Raw genomic sequence first — 24,253 nt, 5'->3', positions numbered from 1 at the left:
TTCTTTTTCGATCTCAGGTTCGTACCGAGGAGTAGCTAACAGAAGCGATTGCAACAGCAACGGGGGGGGGGGGGGGGGGGGGGGGGGGGGGGGAGAAGAAATATTGCTTGTGCTTCGTTGAAGTGATTGTTCACAAAGATTACACAAGCAAAGAGCTACTTGATGGGGATCTAGGGTCTCTTCTGCCAATAGCCGTCTGCCAAATTCTCAATAAAAAAGCCATGCTTTAGAATGATCTCAAAAAATCCAAATTAGAATAAGATCTGTACTTTAGTAGTTTGAATTATTTTATGGATTTTCTCATTTACTTGGATGTAGGGCATGTACAAAATATAAGATGTATATTGAGAATGTGGGGTGTGGGGGTATTATGGGAAAGTACGTGGGGTGTATTAAGATAATTTTTAAGTGAAAAAGAAAATGTGGAGTGTATTAAGTATGTGGGGTTTGTTCAATAATTTGTGGGGTGTTAATATTATAAGCCAAAGAAAATACTACAAATTAAAAAAAAATGTTGCAAATTAAAAGTGGGTACAAACTAAAAATATAAATATATGATACAAAGTTTAGGCATAAAACATAAATATACCATATGTAATTTTTTTATCATTCATTATATAAAATATCACATGACGGTATACACGTGTGACATTCCACATCGCCCAGGGGAGTGATCCTTATATGTATATTCTCATCTCTACCTAGCACGAGACCTTTTGGGAGCTAACTAGCTTCAAGTTCCATGAGAACTCCGAAGTTAAGCGAGTAGCGTGCGAGAGCACTCCCATGATGGGTGACCCACTAGGAAGTTCTCGTGTGAGTTCCCATAAACAAAACCGTGAGGGTGTGGTCGGGGCCCAAAGCGGACAATATCGTGCTACGGTGGAGTCGAGCTTGGGATATAGTGGGGGCCCAGGCTGGAATGTGACACATGGGTACAAACACAAATAAAACTTTAAAAAATATGGGCACAAAAAGAAACTAATATATGGGTGCAAATTAAAAATGAAAAGGAAATTGGTATAAATTAAAAAATATTTGCAAATTAAAATTGGTACAAACTAAAAATAAAAATATATGATAAAAAAATTAGCCATAAATATAAATATACTAATTGTAACATTTTTAACACTAAAGGAATATATTTAAAAATTAAAAAAAATTATTATTCAAATAATTAATGATGTTATTAATACCCAAGGACCTTGATCAAAAATTCAAAATGAATAGGATTTTAATCAATGGAGTAACTAAAAGAATGATGTGAACCTAATTTTCCCTTTTTTTTTCAAAAAATTATGACCGGTTTGAAAATGCTTTTAAAATAACTGAAAGTGCATTTGGTGAGAATATTTTTAAAATCATCTTAATAAAAAATCACGTTGATCTTGGAAAAGCACTTTAAGTGTGACAGCCCGTCTTAGAATTATTTGTACCATAGGTGTGAAATGATGATTTTGCCCTTGGTAGTTATTTGTCATTTTGGGGTGGTTATTTTTTTGTTTGGCTGGTTGCATCTGGACCACACACACATCCTCATCCCCATCATCCTCTCTCCCGTGTACTACCCTCTGTCTCGAACACACTTTCCCTCTCTCTCCTTCTCAAGTGTACGGACGAACTTCAAAACCAACCTTTCACGCACGGATTGACGTCTAGAAGGTAAGATTCGAACTCCTTGCAAGTTCCTGAGTTCATTTATACCATTTGTGAGACTTGAAACCTTCGAAAACCTCGAGAAACCTAACCCCAGATTTCATGCACACATGATTGTGAAGTTTTTAGGAGTTTTTAATGTCATAGGGAGCTTTAGAACACTCTCACGAAGCTCGGGGAAGAAAGTTGAAGTGTTTTGGACGTCGGGAAGCCCAGTTTCAATGAGTTGCAGGTTTGGCCGGAATACCGTGGGTTTTCCGGTGAGATTCCGTTGGTTTTGGGTTCCCAAAGTGGTAAGGTTTTGTTCTACTCTTCGTAAGCTTCATTTTCATACAAAATTCATGAATTTTGGTTGAGAAATGAGTGAGATTTGACGAATGGAAGTTTTTCCCAATTTCTGGCGACGGCGACGGAGTCCGGCGACTAGCCAGAGAAGAAAGGGGAATATTCCGTTAAGATTAACGAAATATTCATAACGGCAGTTAACGGCATCAGGTTAGTTTTAACGGTATATTCTATTTTTTGGACGGAATATTCCCTAACGCCGTTAGGGCTACCACACATATGCCAGGCACGTGCCCGCGCGCGGCCGGCACGTCTGGCCGTGCCTTGGCCAGCGCGTGGGTGGTCGAAAAATTATTTTAAAAATATAGGGATGTTCATGAGGTTGAGTAGATCACGTTGGTATATCCAAACACCTCATTTGAGCATTGTATTAGAAGTTATTACCTAGTTTTCGTTATGTACTTTAAATTGACGTTTTTATAGTTGTTTCGCATATAGGTGAGACCTATCCTGAGGACGAGCACAGTCACTCGAGACAAGGGGGTTACGACCCTTCCACATATCAGTGAGTGGGCTTTTGGTTTTCCGTATATACCTATATACTTGTGGTTCTTCCCAGAAAATGAAATAGAGTGATTATATGTTTTAAATGCCATGCATAGCATTTGCCTATTTATTTATGCATTAGTAGTTGCATATATGTATGTTTAGTGTTGTGAAGGCGCAGGTAAGTGCTAGGTAAGTTTATGGTTTATGATTGTGAATTAGTGGTTATGTGCGATGCATAGAGAACTCATAACCTGCACCCCCGATGTTAGTGCTCCCGCCCAGAGTAGAGCACAGTCCTTCACGTGATGTTCACCTCCCACACCACACGCTCTTCTTGGATCCAAGTTAGGTGCACAGTCCTGTCGTACAGACCATTATAGGTGGTTCCGACTCGTAGGTGACCCGCGATTATTCGCCCAGTCTTTATGTGATCGTAGCACTTGAGCGTATTTATTTACACCCAGTCCTGTCGTACAGACCATTGTAGGTGGTTCCAACTCGTGTGTAGATATAGTTAGTGAGTTGGGGATTTGAGCTCTAGATTCAGCCGTACAGGTCACGTTAGATAACTCCGGCTGACATATTACTTGCATTGATTGACATTACCTGGGTTACTTACATTTTATGTGGAGGCATTCGACATGGCATATTTCTGAGCATGTTTTCAATATATGTGTATATTCTATTTTCTGGGAACTATACAGATTTTACGGCGAAGGGTTAAAACTTTTGATAATGAAATGATTTTTCAAAAGCTTTGTTTTTGCCCACTCACACTTTTTGTTTTGCGCCCCTCCAGGTTCTAGTTAGAAGTAGCTTTGGTGGTTCACGAGGACTTGACGGTGGTTCTGACAGAACATCACAAATGTAGGATCACCTTTGGGGGTTGTGTAATTAGTATTCTTCTTCTGGACTGCACTTAGGTTTTCTGTGCTCTGATTATGTTTATCACATTTAGTCTCGCGTTAATGTGTTACTTTAATTAGTTTATTTAGTAGTTTGGTTTTTATTTATTCGTACGTTTATTTTTATCTTTTTCTTCCCCAATGTGCACATGGCTACGTCACCCTCACGTGACGACCAGCACGCCTTAATTTCGGTAGGGGTGTGTCAGTTTGGTATCAGGGCATAGGTTTGGTAGTCCTGCATATTTTGTGAGTGTTCTAATTGTTTTGGTGTCTTCTGTCATAACTATGCCGTCTCGTAGGAACCACGTCGCTCTGTTGAGCCTATTTTCCCCGATGTAGCTCAATTGGGGGAAGCTATTGCTACCACTATTCAGTCGGTGCTCCGCCCTCCCCAGAGAACTCCTCTGGAGACCATGTATAATTTGAAGCTGGATAAGTTTGAGGGCCACGAGGGTTTTAAGGGAGCTGAGCGGTGGATTGACCATATTGAAAAGACTTTCTGAGTGCTGCATAATCAGGGGAATCTTCCTGTTAAAAGGTAGGTAAAGACGACTTCTTGGTTCTTGGGTAAGGAATTGTCATCCTGGTAGAAACAAAAGGTCTGTCGTTTGACCCCAAAGGAAAGGGTTGACTGGGAAGTGTTTAAGCATTTGTTTCGAAAAAGGTATGTGCCTCCTGAGTACATTGATCGTAAAAAGAAAGAATTTACTGAGTTGAGGCAAGGGAAGTTGACGGCGAATGAATATTATAGGAGGTTCACTGATTTATCTCGTTATTATCCAGAGGTTGCTACCAATCCGGGTGAGATGCTTTGTCATTTTCGATTGGGTACTAAGAAGAAATGATGTTCTATGGCGACCACTACTCCTTGTGACTCTTATCAGGAGTTCTATGAGATTTTGTTGAGAATTGAGGATTCCGAGAACATGCCTAGCGAGAGTGAGGAGGAAGAAAAAGATGGCAATCAAAGGAAAAATGATAATGGCAAAGGTCATGCATCTCTAGGACCTCGCAAGACCCAGAGTTTTAAGCGAGGTGGGACTAGTTCCAGTTCTTCCAGCGGAGGTTTTAGTGCCATTAGTCAAGGAAGAGGTGGTAGATTTTATGGGGGTCTTAGAGGCCAAAGACAGGGCGATACTAGTAGAGGAAGAGCTCCGTTGTGCCGCAGGTGTAACAATCAACATTTTGGAGAATGCATGAGAGGCAGCAGTGGTTGTTTCACTTGTGGGAAAATGGGACATAGAGCTGCAAATTGTCCCCAGAGTCAGCAGAGGCCCCAACAGTCTTTCTTGCCACCACCTGCACCGATCTAGCAGGTTCCAGGACCTGGTAGTTATGGTCAAATGGGTCGTGGTGGTGCCTACTATTATCAGGGTGATGCTGTTCCTTATGCTCCAGGACAGTATCTGTATTCCCAGGATCCTTATTCTCAGAATAGGTATCCTTAGTACTCCAGAGGTTATATATCGTATCCTTCCATTCCAGCAGGTGGATCTCAGTGGTACCAGGGAGAACAGCCTCAGCAAGGAGAGATTGCTACTAGTAGTGCAGGATCTTCAAGGCAGTCTAGTCAGCCTAGTCAGGGGCGAAATGTGCAGGGTTGAGGTGGTCAGCCTAGTAGAGGTCGTGGTGGACGACAGCAGACCCAGAGGCGCATCCACAATATTTCTCTGCAAGATGCTCAGAATAATCCTGACTTGATCATGGGTACGTTAAATATCCTTGATTATTTTTCTAGAGTATTGATTGATTGTGGTGTTACACATTCTGTTATTTCTCATACATTTGCTCAAGTGACGCAACCTCACCATACACCTCTAGGGTATGATTTAGAGTTTGCTATGCCTAGAGGGGAGAAATGTTATGTTGATTGTGTGTATCCAGGATGTCCAATGATGGTGGAGGATGTTGTTATGCCAGCTGACCTTATCCCGTTAGATATTGTTGATTTTGATGTGATTTTGGGCACAGATTGGTTGCATTTTAATCGTGCCAATATTGATTGTTACGGGAAAACAGTTATCTTCCATCGTCCTGGATTACCTGTGGTTACTTTTGTGGGTAAGAAGAGTGGGGTGAGACATGGCGTTATTTTTGTTGTGCGAACAAAAAGGTTGTTATTAGCTCATGTAGTGTTGAACAATGTTGCTCCTAGTAGCGTGGAAGACATAAGGGTAGTCAGGCATTTCCTTGATGTTTTCCCTGACGATTTACCTGGATTGCCGCCAGACCGAGATGTGGAGTTTACCATTGATTTGCTTCCAGGTACTAATCCTATATCCTTAACTCTTTATCGAATGGCTCCTGCTAAGTTGAGGGAATTGAAAATCCAGTTGCAAGAATTAATGGATAAAGGTGTTATTCAGCCTAGTACTTCACCCTGAGGAGCTCTAGTGTTGTTTGTGAAGAAGAAAAACGGGACTTTGAGGCTATGCATTGATTATCGGCAATTGAATCGGGTAACAATTAAAAACTGTTATCCATTGCCGGGTATAGATGATTTGTTTGATCAGCTTCGAGGTACTTGTGTATTTTCCAAGATTGATTTGAGGTCTGGTTATTATCAGTTGAAGATCAGTAGTGAGGATGTCCCTAAGACAGCTTTCAGGACTCGTTATGGTCATTACAAGTTTCTGGTAATGCCATTTGGATTGACGAATGCACTAACAGCTTTTATGGATTTGATGAACCGAGTATTCCAGCCGTATTTGGATAGGTTTGTCATTGTCTTTATTGATGATATCCTAGTATACTCTAAGTCTAAATTTGAGCATGTTCGACATCTTACTTTGGTGTTAAAAAGGTTGAGGGAACACCAACTATATGCTAAATTTAGCAAGTGCCAATTTTGGTTAGATCAAGTGGCATTTTTGGGGCACATCATATCTGCTCAAGGTATTTTGGTGGATCCTCAAAAGGTAGCAGTAGTGAAGAATTGGAAGCAGCCACGAACCGTCACTGAGGTGAGGAGTTTTCTTGGTTTAGCAGGATATTACCGACGGTTTGTAAAGGATTTTTTCGTAATTACCTTACCACTGACAAGGTTAACGAGGAAGGATGTTAAATTAGAGTGGGATGATAATTGTGAACAGAGTTTCTAGCAATTGAAGTATTGTCTCACTTATGCACCTATTTTGGCATTCTCGGATGATAATGGTAATTTCGAAGTCTACAGTGATGCTTCCTTAAATGGTCTGGGATGTGTGCTGATGCAACATGGTAGGGTGATTGCTTATGCTTCACGATAATTAAAGCCTCATGAGTTGAATTACCCTACGCATGATTTGGAGTTAGCGGCCATTATCTTTGCTTTAAAGATGTGGAGACATTATCTTTATGGAGAAAAATGTAAGATCTTTACAGATCATAAGAGTTTTCATTATCTTTGCACTCAGAGGGATCTTAATCTTCGTCAGCAGAGATGGTTGGAACTGCTTAGTGATTATGATTGCACGATTGATTATCACCCTAGTCGTGCGAATGTGGTAGCTGATGCACTTAGCAGGAAATCTCAAGGCCGTATTAATGCATTGTACGTTAGTCATGTTCCTCTTCTGGCAGATTTAAGATCAACTGGAGTGCAGTTAGAGGTAGAAGATCAGGAGGTAGCCTTACTTGCTAATTTTCAAGTTAGGCCGATTTTAATTGATCGTGTACTTGAAGCCCAAATGGTTGATGAAGAGACCCAGGAAATAATTCAAGCAAGGAATCAAGGGAAAAAGAAAGACTTTAGAGTTTGAGAATCGGATGACATGCTTATGCATGAGGGTAGAATGTTTGTGCTGAATAATTTGGAATTAAAGAAAGCAATTCTTGATGAAGCGCATATCTCAGCTTATGCGATCCATCCAGGAGGTACTAAAATGTATCATACCATTTGACCATTTTATTATTGGCTGGGTATGAAAAGAGAGATAGCTGGGTATGTGAGTAGGTGTGCCATTTGCCAACAGGTTAAAGCTGAAAGGAAGAAGTCGTTTAGGTTGTTGCAGCCGCTTCCCGTTCCAGAGTGGAAATGGGAAAATATTATTATGGATTTTGTGTACAAGCTTCCGCATACACATAATGGTTTTGACGGCATTTGGGTAATAGTTGATCGGCTTACTAAGTCAGCGCATTTTATTCCAGTGAGGGAAAAGTATTCTTTAGGCCGATTAGCTGAATTGTTCCTATGATGATTGTGAAGTACCATGGTGTTCCAGTGAGTATTGTCTCAGATCGTGACCTAAGATTTACTTCTAAATTTTGGGTGGCTTTTCATGAAGCTTTGGGTACAAGATTACTCTACAGTACGGCATATCATCCTTAGACAGACGGACAATCAGAGAGGACCATTCAGACGTTGGAGGATATGTTGAGATCTTCGGTGTTGCAGTTTGGCGATACTTGGCACAAAAGGTTGGATTTAATGGAATTTGCCTACAACAACAGCTTTCATTCGAGTATCGGCATGTCACCATTTGAGGCACTGTATAGTAAATCTTGTCGTACACCCTTGTGTTGGTCAGAGGTCGGAGAAAGAGTTTTGGTGGGCCCCGAGATTGTAGATGAGACTACTCAGAACGTTTAGGTAATTAAGTCTAACCTAAAAGTGGCTCAGGATTGACAAAAGAGCTTAGCGGACAGGCATACCACTAACAGAGTGTATAAAGTTGGTGATTAGGTGTTTCTGAAACTTTCACCGTGGAGAGGTGTAGTACGGTTCGGAAAGAAATGTAACTTAAGTCCCAGGTATATCGGACCATATATGATCACCGAGCAAGTTGGTGAGGTGGCTTACAGGCTTGAGTTGCCTTCTGAGCTGGCTAAAGTGCATAATGTTTTCCATGTGTCCATGCTTCGTCATTACGTTGTGGATCCTTCACATGTAATACCTCCTTAACCATTGGAAATTAATCTGGATTTGACATATTACAAGGAACCAGTAACGATTTTGGATTGGAAAGAAAAGGTTCTGAGGGACAAAACTGTGAGTTTAGTGAAAGTTTTGTGGAGGAATCACTCATCGGAGGAGGTTACTTGGGAAACGGAAGACCGGATGAGAGATTTGTATCCCCGCTTGTTTTATGGTTACTAATGTTTGGGTTGTTGTTGTTGTGTAATTTCGAGACGAAATTTTCTTAAGAGGGTAGGTTGTGACAGCCCGTCCCGAATTATTTGTACCATAAGTGTGAAATGACGATTTGGTAGTTATTTGTCATTTTGGGGTGGTTATTTTTTTTGTTTGGCTGGTTGCATCTGGACCACACACACACCCTCATCCCTATCATCCTCTCCTGTGTACTACCCTCTGTCTCGAACACTCTCTCTCTCTCTCTCCCCTTCTCAAGTGTACGGACGAACTTCAAAACCAACCTTTCACGCACGGATCGACGTCTAGAAGGTAAGATTCGAACTCCTTGCAAGTTCCTGAGTTCATTTATACCATTTGTGAGACTTGAAACCTTCGAAAACCTCGAGAACCTTAACCCCAGATTTCATGCACACATGATCGTGAAGTTTTTAGGAGTTTTTAAGGTCATATGGAGCTTTAGAACACTCTCACGAAGCTCGTGGAAGAAAGTTGAAGTGTTTTGGACGTTGGGAAGCCCAGTTTCAGTGAGTTGCAGGTTTGGCCAGAATATCGTGGGTTTTTTCGGCGAGATTCCGTTAGTTTTGGGTCCCCAAAGTGGTAAGGTTTTGTTCTACTCTTCATAAGCTTCATTTTTATATGAAATTCGTGAATTTTGGTTGAGAAATGAGTGAGATTTGACGAATGGAAGTTTTTCCCAGTTGCCGGCGACGGGGACGGAGTCCGACGATTAGCCGGAGAAGAAAGGAGAATATTCCGTTAAGATTAACGGAATATTCATAACGGCAGTTAACGACGTCAAGTTAGTTTTAATGGTATATTCTATTTTTTGGACGGAATATTCCCTAACGCCGTTAGGGTTACCACACGTGTGTTAGGCACGTGCCCGCACGTGGCCGGCGCGTGGGTGGTAAAAAAATTATTTTAAAAATATGGGGATGTTTATGAGGTTGAGTAGATCACGTTGGTATATCCAAACACGCTATTTGAGTATTGTATGAGAAGTTATTACCTAGTTTCAGTTATGTGCTTTAAATTGACGTTTTTATAGTTGTTTCGCATATAGGTGAAACCTATCATGAGGACAAGTGCAGTCACTCGAGACAAGGGGGTTACGACCCTTCCACATATCAGTGAGTGGGCTTTTGGTTTTCCGTATATACCTATATATTTTTGGTTCTTCCCAGAAAATGAAATAGAGTGATTATATGTTTTAAATGTCATGCATAGCGTTTGCCTATTTATTTATGCATTAGTAGTTGCATATATGTATGTTTAGTGCTGCGAACGCGCAGGTAAGTACCAGGTAACTTTATTGTTTATGATTGTGAATTAGTGGTTATGTGAGATGCATAGAGAGCTCATAACCTGCACCCCCGGTGTTAGTGCTCCCGCCCAGAGTAGGGCACAATCCTTCACGTGATGTTCACCTTCCGCACCACACGCTCATCTTGGATCCAAGTTAGGTGCACAATCCTGTCGTACAGACCACTATAGGTGGTTCTGACTCATAGGTGACCCGCGATTATTCGCCCAGTCTTCACGTGATCGTAGCACTTGAGCATATTTATTTACACCCAGTCTTGTTGTACATACCACTTTAGGTGATTTCGACTCGTGTGCAGGTATAGTTAGTGAGTTGGGGATTTGAGCTCTAGATTCAGCCGTACAGGTCACGTTAGGTGACTCTGGCTGACATTTTACTTGCATTGATTGACATTACCTGGATTACTTACATTTTATGTGAAGGCATTCGACATGACATATTTATGAGCATGTTTTCGATATATGTGTATATTCTATTTTCTGGGAACTATACAGGTTTTACGGCAAGGGTTTAGAACTTTTGATAATGAAATGATTTTTTAAAAGCTTTGTTTTTGCCCACTCACACTTTTTGTTTTGCACCCCTACAGGTTCTAGTTAGAAGCAGCTTTGGTGGTTCACGAGGACTTGACGGTGGTTCTGACAAAACATCACAAATGTAGGATCACCTTTGGGGGTTGTGTAATTAGTATTCTTCTTCTGGACTGCACTTAGGTTTTCTGTGCTCTGATTATGTTTATCACACTTAATCTCAAGTTAGCGTGTTACTTTAATTAGTTTATTTAGTAGTTTGGTTTTTATTTATTCGTATTTTTATTGTTATCTTTTGCTTCCGCACTGTGCACATGGCTACGTCACCCTCACGTGACGGCCAGCTGATAGGAGCATATTTATGCGCCTTAGTTTGCTTGTTTTCTTGCATTTATGTTGCTAGTACTTAGTAATTTTAGTACTTTAAGCTATTTTCGTGTGTTTGTAGGTCCAAAGGGCTAAAGGAGCAAAAAGATGCATTTTGGAGACTTTTGGAGCACTTTTGGGCTAAGGATGGATAGCTTATGCTTGGAGCCAAAGTGTTGGACGAAATTGAAGACCTAATTAAAGACCAAAGTGTTGGAACCTTGTTCCCTTTAGTTTTAGGACATTTAAACCTTTCCTAATCCCAATCATGCCATGCATAACACACCAACACCATCCTAGCCGTGCATAACATTCCATTTCCACCAATTTCCAACCCAACCCACATGCACTTATTCCTCCATCATTGCACCACAATCCCAGCCATTTCCTTTTGTGCCGTGCACTCCCATCCCATTTCAGATTGCATTCCATTCATTCCAGCCAAGCCACATGCAATCCCTTCAATTAATTCAACCTAGCTGTCAAAGCACATGCACATTCACCCTAATCACTCACATACTACACAACCTTTCATCATTGCACCACAATCCTCACCCTTTGCCGTGCATTTCCCTTCTAACAATCAGCAATTCACATGCATTTCCAACCCACATGCACCCTTTAATCATTCACCCATGCAGCCACACATTCACCCACATGCAATCTTAAACATCCACCACATATTCCAGCTCATATCTCCACCCTCTTTGCCGTGCACATGCACTTCCCACTCTTTAATTCAGTTTTGCACATGCATTCACTTTCCTAGCTGTTTTGCACATGCATTCACTTAACCTAGCTGTCATGTTCCCTCTCCCATCCATTCATCTCCCTATAAAAACCATACACACTTCACACAACAGATATACACTCTTCCATTTCAGAAAACCATCCCTTGGTGCCGTGCCTTAAGGCACCATTCCATCAATTCCCTACTAATCCAAACACCATCTTCATTCACCACCAAAAACTTACCATTGCCGTGGCCTCCCCCTTCCATTTTCACCACTCCCCAAACCATTCACACCATCAAACTATCCTTAGACCTTGTGCTACAACGAAGAGGAAGATAAGAGGGCCTAAACGTTCATACAATTCAAGTTTGAGTTGTTGGAATGTTTAGGTGTTTCTTTGATTTCAATGTTTAATTTCAATACTCTTTGTTTTGTACGAATGAGGAATGGAAGAGAAGAGGGCCTAAACGTTCATACAATTCAAGTTTGAGTTGTTGGAATGTTTAGGTGTTTCTTTGATTCTCTTTGTTTTGTACGTATGAGGAACTAAACCCCCCTTGGCTGGGGGGGGGGGAATTCGAAATATATGTTTATGCTTGCATTTTGATTTGATTACTTCTAATTGCGTTTCATAAGTTGTGGATTCAATTTGTTTAACTGTTTGATTGATAACTTATTTATGTATGTTTATTGAGAGTGCACGCTTAATTTTCATGCATGAATATGACGCTAGAATATAAGTGAGTTTCACCTAATAGTTACGAACTTATATTCACAAGTAGTGGAGGTTGCTTATAAACAATCGCGTTAAACGAATTCTTGGCATAAGTTTCATGTGTATTCCATAGTAACGAATGCCTCGTCAACACTTATAATTTTCATAGAGCGTAATGATTCTTGCTTGTATCTCTATTATGCAATCATGTAGGGGACTTGTGGGGAATGTTTTGGGTTGTCGTATGCAATCATCCAATTCAATAACGTTAGGAAGATTTGAAGGTTAATTAGTGCATCACAGTTAACTTGGGGTGTTGAGAATTCATGGTTTATTGAAATGCAATTGGAAATCTTTTTATTATGCAAGTATAACATGTATGGAGATGAACCCCTTAGCTAGCATCCATTCATTCAATTCTATCACAAATTCATATTTACATTCTGCCTAGTTTATTAACTTGTTTCGTTATTTCAATTCTCGTCAAATCAAAACCCCCTTTACTTTCTTGTTCTTTAGTGCTTAGAATCTGTTTAGTTTATGTTTTAAAGTGTTTTGAGTCAAGTTACAACTTAATTTAGTCCAAAATTGGGTTTAAGGTCAGAAACTGCCTAGTTAGTGTTTTTAGGCAGTTTTGAGTCTTTTGAACTTGTTTTGAGTCTTTTGGTTTGTCTTAGTGTTTTAAAGTTTAGTTTTGCATTCTTTGAGTCTAGTATAGTGTTTTATATTGTGTTTTTACGTTTTTGAGTCAAATCCAAGTGATTAACAATCCCTCCTAATCCCCGGTCCAGAACGATCCCTACTTATACTTATACTACAATTTGACAAAAAGAGGGTTTAATTTGTGTGCGTATAATTCTTGCATCACCAGCACGCCTTGATTTCGGTCGGGGTGTGTCATTAAGTGCTTCTTGCTAAAAGCACATATTTTGTGCTTTTTCCAATTCTTTTTGGAACCCAAATCAATTTCACTAAAACCGTTTTTAATTTTTTAAAAACACATTCAAACAAGCTCTTAATGCATGAATTATGATTCTTTGAACAACCCTAATTAGAATTGATTGTCAATCCTTAACCGTTTTAGTCTATATCTAGAACTCGGCCCAGCTCAAACGCAATTTCTCCACGGTCTTTCTTAATGGTGTCTTTGACTGGAACATTTTTACCCTTTAGAACCGATGTTGCGTCGAATGTTGGGTCTTCCATCCAATTTCCTTGTTCTTGGCCGAACTTGTACAATAACATTCACCAAAATTGTGCAAATTAATAAGAGAATTTTAACAAAAAGCTCCCAGTACTGTTTACTTTAACGAAAAATCATATTTTACACTAAAAAGTCAATCCTAGTACTATTCACCTTACTCTTTATTTTCGTTAGTTTTCTTAATTAATAAAGCAAATTAATCAATCTTGGGGACATATATAAGTTTATTGAATCAACTATATCCAAACTAACTCCATACAAATCTGAGCTCAAAACAAATTATAGAAATTGAAGTCATTTATCTCTCTGTTGGTGAGCCTCCTTGAAAGTGTTTCTCACTAGTTTGTGAGTGTTTTTCCATTCATCCTCAATTTCGAAGCTGCCGACCCTAGCTCTGTCTAAGGTCGGTGGCAATCCTTCGTTTTTTTTTTTCTTCTCTCTTCTTCCCTTTCTTTCTCCCATCCATCACCCCCGCTTTCCTTTGATTTCATTGTCCTCTGAGCCAAATCTCCCCTTCCCTACCTCCATGATCAATCCTCTCCATAACTTTCTTCATCTTCATAAAATCAATCCTTCATCGATCTCGTCTGGATCTGTACACACAAATCTTCAGCGCAATTTTTCGCGATCTCCTTGGAAGGTGCATAAAGCTTCGACCCTGATGTTCACACTACCACCTCATTCCTTCTCTTTGCTTTTGTTGGCACTGGTATTTGCAAGCTAGTTCTTCCTGTGTGTTTCTTTCGATTTGTGGTGGAGATTTCGGTGGTGCTCTTTGGAGGATGTAAGTGTTTCTTCTTCATCCAGCTCAAGGACCATGTTTAGCCTAATCTCAGGCATTTGTTGGGGGCGACGGTCTGAGATGGTGGGTAGGAGGCGGTATGGCGGCGATGGAAATTACAAGTTGTTAGGGTTAGGGTTTGTCTCAGTATTTTTGGTGTTGGGCCCAGAACCTGGTTTTGGATTTTTGTTTTACTTTGGAGGTCCACTTTTGTGTTGTGTGGATATTGTAACTGTGCCTTTCTCTTGTAATTATGTTGTCTTAGTAATAAACTTACCTTTTATCAAAAAAAAAACAAAAAAACAAATTATAGAATTTTTTTTTCAAATTTCAGTAATGACTAAGGATGCAATGTTATGATTAAAAAAAAGTAAAAAGGAAAAAAAAATAAAAAGGAAAAAGGATGTAATGCAACTAAAGATCTAAAAGTAAAACATCTAATGAAAAAAAAATAAAATTGAATCATGTCTGAGGATGGTTCTCATCGTAGCACCATGGTATGGTTTTTTACACGACATGTTAACCCAGTACGAAATGACATGAAATTAACAGATTTTCAGGTCAACACGATAACAAATCGGGTAATCCGATGAGCACCTGTTAAGATAACGGGTTAGTCCAAATATACACGTGGGTAACCTATTATACGATAAGAAAAATATGAATTTTATAATTTTATACCACTAAAAAAAATACTATAATTAACAACAATAGGATTTAATTCCAAACCAAATTGAAAACTAATACACACACACACACACACACATTCAAATTAAATTTAGAAAATTGATGACTGTTGGATCGGCTGAGACTTAATCCCCGTCATCAGATGTTTTACTCAGCCCTATATCAGACTCTCTCTCATTCTCGAAGGCTCGAATCGAAGCAGTTGCTCGATCTTTCTTGACTCTCACTCTCGAACCTCAACTTTGGCCAGCCACAAGTGCACGACCACCCTCTTTAGGCTCCCTCCACCACACCACTGTCACCACATACAGCCTAGTAACTCACCACCTGTCGATCTGCTCCTTTTGTCTCTAATTCTCTCTCTGGATCGAGCGAATCTCGTTAAGATATTTTTGTGGCAATGTTAAGATATTTTGAAGTAATATTTATGTGTCAATATGGTATGTTCAAATTTAGAAAGAGAAAAAAAAAAGTGTATTTTCTTAAGGGGTCATTTTTACCTATTGGGTAAAATGACCCGACCTATTAAGAACCGTTAAAATAACAGATGTTACACAAAAAACACACAAACACGGTAAACACGACCCGTTTGCCAATCCTAGCGTGGTATGAGAATGAAATGAAGATGTGGGTTGAGGCCCTGAAGAACGCGCAAACTAAAACGTGATGGTTAAACAACCCCTAAGTAAGGTGGAGAACAAAGCTGCTTTATTACCCAAAAAAAATTTTACCTAAGCAATTGACCATATTGAGATTAGTTCTTAGAAGCACATGCAATGTCTTTGAACTTTCAGATGGAATCCCATCTTAATTTCTCCTTTGACAAGGCATTGGATATCTTGTTCACGCATCTTCACAATTATTTGTCTTCTATAAGGACGTGGCAGATTTTATAAGATGATGAAAACATCTGTGGAACTGTAAGTGTTTTGTTTGATACTATTTCGAGTTTTGACAGTGTCTCTGAAATTGGAGGACAATAGAGCCGTTGCATTTCCCTCCACACATTCCCCACTCACCTTATCTCTTCGCATGTTGTTTCTCTTCGCTTTCCCTCCAAACAATCCCACCCCCCAAAAAAATGAATCCAAAATTCAGATTACCAAAAAAAATCCTGTCTTCATTGACTACTCAGCTCACTCTGTAACCAGAGAATTAGTGGCTTTTCTCAGTTCCAATGGCCACCAAATTAGGGTTCACCTTAACATCTACAACCCCTTTTAATCCCTCTATTCAGAGGCCCTTTGTCTCCGCTTCTTCTTCCTCCTCGACTAGGGTTGAGTCTTTTCAGATCAGTGGCAGACAGCTATGCCTCCGCCGCCGCCGCCTTTTGGTACTTCCGGCTAAGGCTACCGCTGACCAACAAGGTCAGGATCATCTGTCCATATAAGGCTTTGAATTATATTTTTTTGTGGTAGCTGCTTTGATTGCAGTGTTGATTAATCAGTGAATGAAATTGATTGAGCATATTTTTTTTTTTTTAATAATTGAAACAAACTAATTAAGTAATCATATCAAGTTCAGTGCAGTATTGATCTCACCAAAACTACAGGGGTGTGGTAATTTCACACTTTGCTTACGATAGAGGGTGTCCTAATATTTTCTGTTCGATATAGCAATATTCTAAACTATTCTAACCTATGAGGGTGGAAATTGGAACTTGGGTGCAAAACACTGCTCTAGCCAACTGGCCTCCTCGTGATAAAGGGTGTGCTAATTAATTAGTAAACAGATATTATGTGGAAGATACAATTTTTACTTCATTGCATAGGTAGGGGCAGATTAATAGGACCACCAACCTAAGTATACAAATGAGTTAATTCTTAAGTCGCAGTAGCCATGATAGTATTTAATAATTTAAACTTTTGAATAAATAAAAATTAAAAATAATAACAATAAAAGAAGAAGAAAATGTTCAATTTGATGTTTTACTTTCTTAGTTTTAATGCAGATTGAAAGGGACTTATTCATGATTCAGTCTTAAACTATGTTAGCTGACACCATAAAGTGTGGACAAGTTTTTTGCATACGAAGTTTTATTGTACAATTTAACGAGTAATGCTATGTAGACCACGTATGCTGATCTCTTTTGCAGTCAGTTCTTGAAAATCATTTCTTTCTCTTTTTCAGAAATTTATACTCTTTTCTTGGTTTGTTTTTGGAATATTTCCTGAATCATGTCCAATATCCTTTTTCAGGCAAGGTCGAAAATGATGACGTCGTTGACAGTAAAATTTTGCCGTATTGTAGCATAGACCAGAAGAAGAAGTCTTTGGGTGAACTTGAACAAGATTTTCTTCAAGCTCTACAAGTAATTTTACACTACATTTTAATGTTTTATAGTACTATAGTGTTTTGCTATTAAACACATTATGATTCCATGGATAAACCGATCCAAGAAAGTACTAATAGATGTTCGCATTTGAGATGCTAAATGGTTTCTTCTTCTCTTTGCTCGTAAAGTCATTCTACTATGACGGAAAAGCTATTATGTCAAATGAGGAATTCGATAACCTTAAGGAGGAACTCATGTGGGAAGGCAGCAGCGTCGTCATGCTAAGTACGTAGTGTTTCATTTATTTTTCTGAATGAGACTTGGCACCACAATATCTTGGGATTTCATAATGGTAATATTTCTAAGATACAATTTCAGTTTCTGGTGTTTAATTTTACTGTGCAGGTTCTGATGAACAGAAGTTTCTGGAAGCCTCAATGGCCTATGTGTCTGGGAAACCAATTCTGACAGATCAAGAGTATGATGATCTGAAAATGAGGCTAAAGGTGAGTGTGTGTTGGTTTCATGTTTAGGCACGCATAATATGATTAATAGTATAGTTTCTTCTATCTATCGTTTCCATTTGCTTCAGTTGGTGAACATAATTTTCTTCTTTTCAGACGGAAGGGAGTGATATTGTAGTCGAGGGTCCAAGATGCAGTCTCCGTACTAGAAAGGTGCGTAACGCTGAGTTTTCACACTCTTTCTCTATATATCCATGTATGAATTACCCTTGTGCACCCTTAATTTTGTGGTTTCATAAGGACTGCAAAATGTGAATGTAAACCCAATATCACAAGGATTATCTCTTTAGGAAAAAAATATTTCTTTAGTTTTTCGTATTCGCCTGTTTGATTATAGACGTATTGATTAAAACCCATTACTTTAATACCGGATCTAAAGATTTTTCTCTTGCTTGTCCTCCAAATGTCTCTGCACTTCTGCTGATTTACCATGGAAAGAGTTGTTTAAGTAGTACTATTTGTTTTCTTAAGCTTACATGGATGTTTTACTGTCCTTTTTTCTTTCTCTAATACAATTTCTGTGAGATACCTTGGTTGCGAAATCGGGGATAAAAGGCTAACTAAGTTCTAACTAAGTTCTGGTTGTACTGATTAACTTTCTTCCAACAGGTTTACAGTGACCTGACTGTTGATTATTTGAAGATGTTGCTGCTGAATGTCCCTGCGACTGTTGTCGCACTTGCAGCGTAAGTCATCTGCTTAAACCTGCTTGCTCCGTGCGCATAAACGAAATATGGTCAACTGCTTAACCAGCTAATAACTTCTTGTCACCGAAGTTTTCGTCTAGTTTACATAGATGATATCTAATCTACGAATTAATCAACAATCTTGTTTCCTCATCTGCTAGGTTCTTCTTTTTGGATGATCTGACCGGTTTCGAAATCACATATCTTTTGGAGGTATATTGTTTTAATTACACACAACTTGTAACCATGAAGTTTTGGTTGCTGTATGTATCCATTTTACACTCATTCAAAACAACCTTTCATAAATTCTTGGATTGCAGCTGCCGGAGCCATTCAGCTTCATTTTTACATGGTTTGCTGCTGTGCCTGTCATAGTTTACTTAGCTCAGGCACTGACAAAGCTAATTATCAAGGATGTTTTGATCCTGAAGGTAGGATTCCGTCTTGTCAAATGCCATTTCTTAGGGATGTCTGCAAAGAATACGTACGTAAATTGTGGATACTGTATTGTTTTTAACATTTCACATTTGTTTGTCTAGGGCCCTTGTCCAAACTGTGGTACAGAGAACTTGTCATTCTTTGGGACTATACTTTCCATTTCAAATGGTGGTTCCACCAACAACATCAAATGCTCAAAGTGAGTATAAACCTAATCATGATTCTAGATGAGTGGTGCAATCCATCACGCACACGTGGGTGATTTCTGACCGTCTTTAGATATATGTAAGTTCCACAAAGGAGCTCACGTGCATCAATACTCAGAAATCATTCAAGCGTGCGTGAGCAACTGACTGTAGCATTTTATTCTACTATTGACGTTTCTTTGTTTTGTTTCCACTTGTGTGATTTTATCCCTTGGACTCTGCTTGGCTCCTTCATTGATGATAGTGGCATCATTTCATTATACAAATATTTAAATTGCAATCGTTCTTTCTCTTTATCATCATTTGAACATCATTTATGGAATAAAAAAAAATCATTGGATTTGTAGACCAATTAGTTATTCATATGAATCAAACAAATTGACGGTTAACCATAAAAATGAAGCATTCTAATTATGACATTTGTACGATAAGTATGATGCCACGTTGCCATTGAAAGAGGTATGGCATGAGCCAAGCATTATACTTTTCTCTTGGTTTGGATTTTGTGTTCGTTTGGACATGATTTACAAAAGTTGTGTTTCCATTTAATTTGAACTGTGATGAGTAACATTTTACTGCAGCTGCGGAACTCCACTGGTATATGATTCGAAGTCGCGCCTGATTACGTTGCCAGAAGGAAGCAATGCATGATCAGAATTTGGGAGCTCAAATAAAATGTAGCATAAATGTAATTAACGAATAATCAGCACTCGTGTATTGTGTAAGCGTTTTCTGTGCTGAAGAAGAACATGCAATTTTCTTTGTTTTTGGGGTCTCTTTGGAACATCTCAACAGCTGATTGTGAATATGAATACAAGGAAAGAGGAAGATATCATGATCAGACGGTTCAGATTTAGTCTTATGCCTTCGATTATCAGTTCTCTTCAGCTCCCGTGTGCACATTGTTTTCTCGTTCTCTCGTTCGGTATAGAAAATTGGATTGGAATCAATGGAATCGCTGTTTTCTTGATATGTCAGAGGTAGAAGATGAATTACTCTGTCCGAAAACTTATCCGTTCTAATCCCAACCACCCAGCAAATGGTAGGGTTAGAGGGTATCCATTTCAATCCGACCCTCTATGCTAAACGAGGCTTGTAGGTCGGAAACAGAGTTACCGATGCAAGAACATTGGAAAATAACTCAAGTTGAAAAGCATTTCTATTTGGGTTTGTTTTCAATAAATATGAAATGCTTGTATCCAGCAAGAACTAAAATCGGCACTAAGATTACAGAAATCCTTCCGAAGAGTTTAAACATCCTTACAACATACCAAACGGCCTCCACAAGACAGTTGAGTAAAGGCAGCTAAAGCTTAAGACATCCAATAAAATGGACATCGCATCAAACTCTAACGGCATCCTTCCCACTCGATCCATCCAAAATGCTGCCTCCGAAGAAACATCAGTGCTAATGCTACAGCCATCTTCTCTATAGAATCGCCACGTCCAAATAATCTCCAATCTACAAAAAATGAAAAGATGTGAGAACACCCCTTTTTTCGTCAAACTCCAATAAACTTTGACATAAAATTTCAGTTTACCTGAAAGCTAAGATCATTCAGTGCCTTGCTTTCATCCACTTGTCTCCCGTTTCCATGAGAATTTGTCATCCCAACCTTAGAAATCCAAGAAATACACGATTTTTAACAAAAAGAAAAGAGCGGGGGAAAATAGTTCAATTGTATATGTACACAAGCAAAATTGTTTTGTTTCCCACCTAGCTATATGCTGGAAAATGCGCAAAATCATACTGCATACCCAACCAACCAACTGGAACTAATTTCTTGGGATCAGATCAGTATGAAATATAGTAAGGAATTTGCTATAAGGTGAATTTTAAACTCATAATTGCATACGACGGTTGAAATATAATTTCACATATTGGTGTAAGCATAATTTTCTTTTACTGAAAAGAGGTGAAAATGTACAAAGGAATATCGCTTTTTCTATCGAGATGATTTATTATTTTGACTTGAATGAGAATAAGTTTGAGTTGAAGCACTAAAGAGGACTCATTTATCTGTCGAGCGGAGGATACAGAGAGCAGTCCTCGGGTATCTACCTCATCTTGATAGCTAGATTTGAAAATACAAAGGGTAAAAGTGTACTGTGATGCATGCATGTATCACTAAGTGAGAAGGGAGCAAGTACCTGTTTCACCACAAAACGACCGCGCTTGTCAGGGTATACAAATGCAAAAGACAGCCTAGCATTTCTTCTCCTAGCCTCTGGAGCAATCTCTTTGACCTGACAAAGAACTAGAATCATCTTCGGAGCAAGTAATATAATGTTATTCAACCAAATATGGGAAAGAGGATAGGATGACATGACCCATGACATTATGAAAGACAGATAACATACGAGATCAGTTAGCTCACGAAGTGTTGCATCTTTCCATGTATAAATTTGAACCTCATCTTTGGGTTCATTGCCTCTCACTGCAAAGTCCACCTCACTGTGATGAGCTCCAATCTGCCAAAGAAAAAGAGTTGAAAGAAAATGTAAAAGGCTGAAACGGAATGTCAACAGCACCCAACCCTTTATATTAACATCCACTTTCCAAACTTTCAATACCGCCAACTTCTCCTATCTTCTCATTAGTAACACACGAGCTCCAAATTATACAAAGCTTCCCCATAATTTCAAAACAAAGTCTTAACGGTATTAGAAACCCAACATACTTCGTTCTCCTCATTACCTAACTTAACACCTATCTCAGAATCACCACCATAACCTTCTACTGAACTGATTGTAGGGTCTAATTCGAGCAATGACCTTCAAGGCCAAGAGAAATTGAGAGACATAATTATACCAACTTAATTTTCAATTCTTCTCCCTTCGCTCTGTTAATTGGGCAAAAAAACAAACAAAAAAAAATACCCCAATACCAAATTTTACCTAAGTCTATCCTCTGCAACAAAATCAGCAAAACCTGCTTCGAAGCCAATTTGAAGTAAATAAGATATGGGTTTTTCTAAAATTTGAATTTCCAACAAAAATCACTAACTCCAATTACTTAGAAGCCAAATTTCACAAGCATAAAAGATTCAAAAAATACTAAAAATTAATATCAGAACTGCAAAAAATAACCTAAAAAAAACAAAAAAACTTGAGTTGCACATACCTTAGTGAAAACCCGGAGCAGCAGAGGGCAAGTCTTGCATTACATACAAAAATACAAAGCTGTTCATAAATATATGCCTATAAACCAGCTAGCAAAAAGTAAATAATAAATTTAAAAAAAATGAAAAATAAAGAAACCCTAAAGAAGTAATATAGCAGAGCTGAAAGTTAAGGAGAGTACCTTTTCACGGTCGATGGGTTCGGAGCGGGGGCGAGGCGGCGGCGGCGGCGGACCCCTGGAGTGAGGCGGAGGAGGTGGTGGCGGAAGTTGTCTTCCGGGTGGGCCTCGCGTCTGGGGACCCGGCCCTCCCATCTTTTCGTCTCTGCTTCTCTTCTCCATTGTCGAAGTCCTTGCCTGATAACGATTTCGGGTTTTGGGGTCGATGTAACAGAAATTTGTCGTGTACGAGACTTGATTAATTATGCTGCTCATGGGTCATGACAAAGAAATAGGTACGGGTCATGGGTCTGAGCCCAAAGAATCAAAAGGCAAGAAAGCCCAAGGAGTCTGCAACCACTCTATAACCCAATAAAGAAATAAATAAACCAAATAGGTGTTTCATGTTTGCATGTTCCCACCCCACCCCCCGGGGGCCCGCGGGAACATGTATAGAGCTTTCAATTTTCTCTTTAAACTTCGCTATTAGCCAATTTTTCCCTTAAATTTTAATTGTAGCTGATTACCCCTTAAAAGTCTATAAATAGCCAATTCCCCCCCCCCAAAACCGTCAAATTTTAGAATTTTTCATCCACTTCTCATCCATCGAATTTTCCATTATTTTTCCCCCATACAGTTTTCATGTACTGCCCGCGTGATAAAAAAATGGATGAAAATTTTAAAATTAATCGTCAAGGGGAAAATTTGCTATTTATAAAAGTTTAAGAGAGTAATCGGCTAAAATTAAAGTTCAGAGAGGAAATTGGTAGCTTTATGCAAGTTTGGGGGGCAAATCGACAAATATGCCTAAACCAAAAATATTATTGACTTGTTTTCCCAAACTCAAGAACATATAGGTTGCACTTAGAGGTACAAATCGGCTCAAACAGTTCAAGTTTGACTCGTGTTCAACTTGTTTTGACTCGTTAAAGCTTGATTCGTAAAAGAAACGAGTTGAGCCTCAAACAAATTATTAGGCCTGCTAGAAAAATGAGTCAATGTTGAGCTTTGGTATGTTCAGCTCATAAAACCCATGAGCATTTCGCTTTTTACATATATTGGACATGTAATCATTTCCAAGTTTGTTTTTATTTTTTTATTTGTTTAATTTTCAAAAAAAATCAATTTTCATTAAGTTGAGCCAAATAAAAACTCGGATCCGTTTTACAAAGGAGCTAAGTCAAGCCAAGGCGAGGTTGATTCTACGTTTATAAAAAAAATTTCGAGCTTGAACAAATAATATCATTTGAGTTAAGATTAAACACTTTGTTAGTTGGTTTGGCTCGACTCATCTACACCCATAGTTGTATTTTCATACCTATATTTACTTTGATCTTTATATTTTTGAGCAAATTGTTATAGGTAATCCAAAATGATCTTTGTATTTTCATACATACATTTACTTTGACTTCTGTATATACGCCATATATTCATGACAATTAAAACTTCTAGAAATAAAACTGAGCAAGAAATTAGTAAATTAAAAACATGATTGTCATTTTGAAAAATAAAATTTACAATACCTGTTTTCTTACAAATAGCCTAACACAAAATCTCAGGAAATCATGTGTGAAGCCCAACAGCCACACATGCTCCACGTAACCCGAGTTGTGTTGTCCATGTGTTAGGCTTGAAATTTCACCGTGAAAGAACGTATTGAGAATGAATCTAACATTGATGAGAGAATGAACCTTACATATGCTTATAATAAGTATTAGACTACTCCCCATAGGTGGACCTCAACTTTCTTTATCAAGCAACAACTTTTCTGGTTACAACCACTAAAATTCCTTGATCATAATTAATTATATTTGATTTGGAAATGGATCATCTTCGGATCCCTTCCACCAAATCCACCCAGTCAATGAATCAGGACCTTTGCAATTTGATCCAACCGCGGAAAACAGGGATCCCTTTAAAAGTTATAATAACTTTAATCATTTGATCAAATTTCAAGAACCTCGATTCATTGACTGGATAGATTTGATGGAAGGGATCCGGAGAGGATCCATTTCCATTCTAGATAACCTC

The 24,253-nt window shown here is 38.8% G+C and overlaps 2 protein-coding genes across 2 annotated transcripts; one reads left to right on the top strand and one right to left on the bottom strand.

The window, feature by feature from the left end:
• Nucleotides 1-15,838: 15,838 nt before the first annotated feature.
• On the top strand, nucleotides 15,839-19,816 carry LOC137723461 (PGR5-like protein 1A, chloroplastic). Its single transcript, XM_068462658.1, has 10 exons — nucleotides 15,839-16,180; nucleotides 17,012-17,124; nucleotides 17,277-17,373; nucleotides 17,494-17,594; nucleotides 17,709-17,765; nucleotides 18,222-18,298; nucleotides 18,460-18,511; nucleotides 18,619-18,729; nucleotides 18,838-18,935; nucleotides 19,524-19,816. Exons 1-10 carry the CDS (start codon nucleotides 15,991-15,993, stop codon nucleotides 19,591-19,593), a joined length of 966 nt encoding a protein of 321 aa, XP_068318759.1. The 5' UTR covers nucleotides 15,839-15,990; the 3' UTR covers nucleotides 19,594-19,816.
• A 267-nt stretch (nucleotides 19,817-20,083) lies between these two features.
• On the bottom strand, nucleotides 20,084-22,461 carry LOC137723463 (histone deacetylase complex subunit SAP18-like). Its single transcript, XM_068462659.1, has 6 exons — nucleotides 22,247-22,461; nucleotides 22,067-22,099; nucleotides 21,304-21,414; nucleotides 21,094-21,189; nucleotides 20,484-20,558; nucleotides 20,084-20,404 (listed from the first exon to the last, which is right to left on the bottom strand). Exons 1-6 carry the CDS (start codon nucleotides 22,403-22,405, stop codon nucleotides 20,372-20,374), a joined length of 507 nt encoding a protein of 168 aa, XP_068318760.1. The 5' UTR covers nucleotides 22,406-22,461; the 3' UTR covers nucleotides 20,084-20,371.
• Nucleotides 22,462-24,253: the final 1,792 nt, after the last annotated feature.

Source organism: Pyrus communis, chromosome 17, assembly GCF_963583255.1.
Source record: "Pyrus communis chromosome 17, drPyrComm1.1, whole genome shotgun sequence".
In the NCBI taxonomy this organism is placed as follows: Eukaryota; Viridiplantae; Streptophyta; class Magnoliopsida; order Rosales; family Rosaceae; genus Pyrus; species Pyrus communis.
The sequence above is the reverse complement of the archived record's forward strand: the minus strand, read 5'-3'. Positions and strand labels throughout refer to the sequence as shown.